This window comes from Clinocottus analis, unplaced genomic scaffold (genome assembly GCF_023055335.1).
Source record: "Clinocottus analis isolate CAN_PGR_092001 unplaced genomic scaffold, fCliAna1.0.p SCAF_348, whole genome shotgun sequence".
NCBI lineage: Eukaryota > Metazoa > Chordata > Actinopteri > Perciformes > Cottidae > Clinocottus > Clinocottus analis.
The window spans coordinates 9588-15604 of record NW_027176096.1 but is presented as its reverse complement, the minus strand read 5'-3'; the positions used below and the strand labels follow the sequence as shown (position 1 = coordinate 15604).

The 6017-nt window shown below is 48.1% G+C and overlaps 1 protein-coding gene across 1 annotated transcript; it reads left to right on the top strand.

The window, feature by feature from the left end:
- Positions 1 to 1811: 1811 nt before the first annotated feature.
- On the top strand, positions 1812 to 3143 carry LOC137799383 (netrin-1-like; the record flags this gene model as incomplete). The annotated part of the gene is made up of 2 exons (XM_068596179.1): positions 1812 to 1872; positions 2098 to 3143. A coding segment is annotated over exon 2 (1015 nt), but the record flags the coding sequence as incomplete, so codon positions are not given.
- Between the last annotated feature and the right edge of the window lie 2874 nt (positions 3144 to 6017).

Genomic DNA, 6017 nt, shown 5'->3' with positions numbered 1-6017 from the left:
ATATCCAGCTTCTGCAAGCAAGTCTATTCAATCAATTGTGTTGTGAGGAAGCAGGTGTTACACCATTGTGTGTTGTCAGGCTATATTGTGCAGCGCTGCCGTGCAAACCCTACACAATGCAAACAACACTGTCGTTGGTCTCCTTTAAGCAATAAGATAAATGCAATGTGAGCATTCTTCTATATACTTATCTTTCAATAAAGAAATAAATGCTCTACCTAGACTTTGCCAAACAAACCTCATGTCATTCTGCGTGCACTGTTAACAGCCTCCGGCAGCTTTTAAAAGGGGAACAGGAACTCTGCAGAGCTTGGATAACTTTGCAGTTAGATTTGATGGAAGTTGTGCAACAGAGGTTTGTTCCTATCTAGAAAGAAAGCATGTGAAATGGTCAAAATATGGCCAACCTGAGACAAGCATGAACGAGACATGGGATACAGAGTCATGGATCCTTCTGTAAACATGTAGAAGGACAAAAAGAGACTGAACATGCAGGAGAAGAAAGAGCCATGCGTCTTACCCAGCTGCCGGTATCAGCGTTTTGGACCATCCCAGATCAACCTCAGCTGAGCCTGAGACGCGCTGGCAGGGAAACAATACAGAGAGCACATCCTCCTGCGTTGGGTGCTTCTCAAAAATAGACCCTCCGACTGTAGAGGCAGAGAGCGTGTGCTGCAAAACAGGAACTGAATGAGTCTTTGAGGCTGCGGTGGACAACATACTGTAAGCCAATCTGCTCATGCCTCAGGAGGAGTCTTTTTAGATCACACACCCCGTTTGACACCAAGAGGGCAACACACGTGGTGATGTGATGCTGCAGGCTGTCAGCATGTGTTTGAATATGGCAGTCTGTTTTGAGAGAATAGAAGCTAATCAATCATATCAAATAGATGTCAACTCACTGGTACGCACCCAAAACGTCCCTGATGTCTGTAATAAGCTGCTGTTTAACATAAATACTGGCAAATACATTAATGTGCCAATGCAAAGACAATCGTGTGTGTTTTCACAGGGCAACGTGCTCAGAGCAGCAGGTCTCACCTTCCACTCCCACGAAGATGTTTGTCCGTCTGCGGCTCGCAGATTTTTTTAAAACTATTTAGCCAACATAGTTGTTAGAGTTCAACTTGTTTGTAACTGCTGTTAAATGAGAGTTTAAGCCAAAGTTATTTGGAAAATAACAACGACTTCATGACTTTTGAGTGCCTATTTAAGGGTCACCAGCATGTACTTACCTCTTGTTCAGATTAACAGCGTGCCTCTAGATATACAACTAAGTGTGTGCACAAGTTGACTTCTCTTATGCAAACACTGCGTGAATGTGAGGCCCATATTCATCACTGCAACATGAAGATGCTATGGGTTGAATGACAACTACCTTTTTGTTGTTGTATCTTAAAATCACAAGATGCCATTGCATCATAATTGTCTTTATTGGTCGCCCAATGTGGGGACTAAACCAGTGTACTTTTTAACATGCAGCTCCATCATCCCGCCGCTAGATGTCGCCGCTCCCTCTGCCTGCGCAGAGACGCTCAACAGGCTCCGACTCCTCTGCTGCGGACGAGTGGACCCCCTTTCTCCCCATTATAACAGAGAGGGGAATGGGACAGGCAGAGATAGAGGTGGGCAGAGGTGTGACTGAGAGGACAGGCAGAGGCAGAGGGACACTCGGAGCCAGCTGGGCTTTTGCCATTCCCTATTTATATTTAGGAATATCAAAGAAGGGTGTATGTGTGTGTGTGTGTGTGGGGTGAAAGGCTGAAGAAGTGTAGCGGCAGTTGTTATTTTCTTCGTGCGTAAACTGGATAGGTTGTTCTCCACATCCTTAGGAGTTGCGCTTCACTTTCAGACTGAGCGGTTTATTTGGAGGTAGTGTCCTGGGTTTCTTTGCCTCGTAAGAATATTTCATTCACATTTTGTTTGTTCCATGCTTCGCTGTAGTGCGTCAAACTTTCCCCCAAAGCTCTCTCAGAGCATCATTTTTGTCGTAACTGTGTTATACTTACTGCCTTGACCGTGATTAACTCAACTGTCATCAACTCTGATTATTTATTGTGTGTTGTTGTTGTTGTTGTTGTCTCCATTCCATTTCAGCGCGAGGGTCCCCTGCGGCGCGCGGACTACAATGCAAAGGGTCGTGGAGGTTTGGGTCACCCTGGTGACAGTCACGGCGCTGACCGAGGGGGTCTTCGCAGGGTACGGGCTGAGCATGTTCGCCGCGCAGTCCTCCCCTCCGGACCCGTGCTACGACGAGAACGCCAACCCGAGGAGATGCATCCCGGACTTCGTCAACTCCGCCTTTGGCAAGGACGTGCGCGTGTCCAGCACCTGCGGCGGCCCCGCGGCCAGGTACTGCGTGGTGGCCGAGCGGGGCGAGGAGCGGACGCGGGACTGCCACACGTGCGACGCCGCGGACCCCAAGAAGTCCCATCCCCCCGCGTACCTGACGGACCTCAACAACCCGCACAACCTCACCTGCTGGCAGTCCGAGAACTACGCGCAGTTCCCGCAGAACGTCACGCTCACCTTGTCGCTGGGCAAGAAGTTCGAGGTCACCTACGTGAGCCTGCAGTTCTGCTCGCCCCGACCGGAGTCGATGGCCATCTACAAGTCCATGGACTACGGCAAGTCGTGGGTGCCGTTCCAGTATTATTCGACCCAGTGCAAGAAGATGTACAACCGGCAGAACAAGGCCGCGATCACCAAGCAGAACGAGCAGGAGGCCATCTGCACGGACTCCCACACGGACATGCACCCTCTGACGGGCGGCCTCATCGCCTTCAGCACGCTGGACGGCCGGCCGTCGGCGCACGACTTCGACAACTCCCCGGTGCTGCAGGACTGGGTGACGGCCACCGACATCAAGGTGATCTTCAGCCGGCTGCACACGTTCGGCGACGAGAACGAGGACGACTCGGAGCTGGCGCGAGACTCCTACTTTTACGCCGTGTCGGACCTGCAGGTCGGCGGCAGGTGCAAGTGCAACGGGCACGCGTCGAAGTGCGTCAAGGACCGGGAGGGCAACCTGGTGTGCGAGTGCAAGCACAACACGGCGGGACCGGAGTGCGACAGGTGCAAGCCCTTCCACTACGACCGGCCGTGGCAGCGCGCCACGGCGCGCGAGGCCAACGAGTGCGTCGGTGAGTGTCCGTCCACCGTGGGAGGGTTTTGTTTCGCGGTAAAAAAAACAACTGTTGGTGTGTAATTATATTATTCGATGTCTGAGGAGAGAGAAAGAAAACGCAGCAGCATGATGATTGTTCGCTTGGTAATTATAGATTTGCTTTATTTCTTGTGGACTCAGCTCTCGTTGAAAATGATAACGCTCTTGATTTTGCTCCACGGAAATGTTTGTGACTCAGATTAATATAATATAATATAATATAATAAATGAGGCATAGAGAGAGAGAGAGAAGAAGGCCTCGAGCTGAAAACACACAACCTAAACGGGCAATAACCATGCAGAATATTATATTCAGAAGAAGGGTTGATTTATATATTTCAATTAAATTAAATTGATGAAATTAGCACGTTGAAAAGAAACCTGTCCACCTGCTGGTATAATGACAACTTTTAATTGCTCAAAACAAAGTAGAGTGCATGACTTCATACAAAATACATTTAAAGGTAAAGATTTAATAGAACATAGGAATAAATTGCTGCTAATTGCTCAATTAAATTGCTAAATTCAGTGATTTTATTAGGACATTTAATTATATCCATCAAAATCTGATCGGCCTTTTCAAAAGCACACAATTTAACATGACTTATTATTAAACATGTTCAAATAAAGGGCTCAGGGCCATGTTTCCTCCGTGCCGAGAGAGAATAAGAAAATGCAAGTGTTGTTTCCAAACCTCAGAAGCTCCATGTTTTGTTCAGAAGGCCTAACAAATGAGTGCACTTTGTTGACCCCTGATTTTTATCAACATTCAGGAGAAAAGAAAGGGCCGGAAGTCGTCTCAACAAAGTGCGCCTGTCCGAATGCGTAATTGCGTTTTGACCTGCGTTTCCGACTGTAGTGGCGCTGTTATGGGGAAGGAAGCGTTGCAGCCGCGGAGATAGACTGCAGGGGCGTGTTGTGTTTCCATAAGCAGGTGCTATTACAGATTGGACGGGCGATTAAGGCGGTTTTATTGACATTTTTGGCACGTAGAGTATAAACTGCCACTTTAGAGCCAGTAAACTATTCAGAGAGGAGGACAAAGCCAGAGGTAATTTGAAGCCCTGATCTGAGTTTGTTTTTTTATTCCAGCAGCACCACCGAGCGAGTGTATTTGCTGTGATACTTATTTCAACCAGGGTGTGTGTGTGTGTGTGTGTGTGTGTGGAGGGCGCGGGGGGGCTTATATCAACAGCTCAAGCCCCCCCTCTGAGCTACAGCCACCCAAACCTGGAAAAGTAACAAGTTCAGACAGTGCCATGGTTTGCTTAACCAAACGGAACAAGTGAACAAGTTGTTCCCCTTGGCCTCCACCTTTTGCTGCTGCAAAGCCAGCATCTCGGTGTATTTCACTAAAACAAAAGGTTGTCACTTGTGGCATCCATCTCACTGTCAGTGTGAGGCGCCCCCCCCCCCCCCCTCCACCCTCCTCCACCCCATTCTTCTTTCACCATCTCCCTTTTTGTGTGAGCGGTGTCATCAGAGGAAGCCGCAGAAAAGCCAGACTGAGCATGTCTTCCAAAGAGGAAATAGTGAGGGTGGCCTGACATCTACGAGCATGAAAGAGGACGACCCGGGGCCAGCGGAGGGGAGGGGGTGTTCCCGTTGAGCGGTGGGTCCATATGGCCGGGCAGTGGGGAGGAGTGGTCGGTGCTAATGATCTGTCTGCACGTCTCCTCCCCGCTGTAGGACGTTCAGAGAGTGAGGTGTGATTGTTTTCACTCACTGGCATCAAGGAAGTGAGGCAAAGTCCATTTCCCATGACTTTGCATGCAGGGTTGCCATCATTTTGTCAAGAGGCCTTTATGTTGGCAGCAGCTTTCACATTCCTATCAGCTGCAGTTGCATGACTTACAAATGTGTTCATAAGGCATGTCATTTATTTTTTACTTGGACCCGGGGGTTTCAGATCCTTTGTCAGGAGCTCTTTGATTTATTTGAGAGGTATGATTCAGTGTTTCAATCGAGTTTGGCCCAACACAACTCTAGAGCTGGAAGAAAATGTAGAGAAGAGTTGGAGGATGGGGACCATGGAAAGCGACCACAAAAACACACACAGAGATGCAAACTGACAGCAAGATGAGAAATGACTACAAAGGGACGCAAAACGACTACACAAAGATGCAAAATGACCACAAAGAGACACAAAACGACTACACAAAGATGCAAAATGACCACAAAGAGACACAAAACGACTCCACAAAGATGCAAAATGACCACAAAGACACAAAACGACTACACGAAGATGCAAAATGACCACAAAGAGACACAAAACGACTCCACAAAGATTAAAAATGACCACAAAGAGACACAAAACGACTACACAAAGATGCAAAATGACCACAAAGAGACACAAAACGACTCCACAAAGATTAAAAATGACACAAAACGACTACAAACAGATGCAAAATGGGTGGGGGCCTTCAACATGCATATGTCCAGGGGCCTGGCTGTGTTTGGAGTTGATGTTATTTCATACACATCGTTCATTTGTCATCCATTAATAATGTCACCATTAAGTCTCCTCAAACGTTTCTGAACCTGTCCTTGCATAAAATGGAAACTACTCTTGTTTGATGCCCGATAAAGTTTGAGCACGACCTGTAATCATTAATGTAAGGAAATGAATAAGGTTGTGAACACACACACACACACACACACACACACACACACACACACGTCATGCTCCCCCGTCCCAGGCAGCTGCTTCGTATTCTCTTCATGTTCGGCGTGGCGCTGACCCCTGACAGTCCGGCCCCCGCTCCTCTCCGGCCTGACTGATGGGCTGTGAAGGGAACTGTGGGAAACTGAGACTTGCCAAGTGGGTTTTTGAGGGAAGGTGAAAATGGTC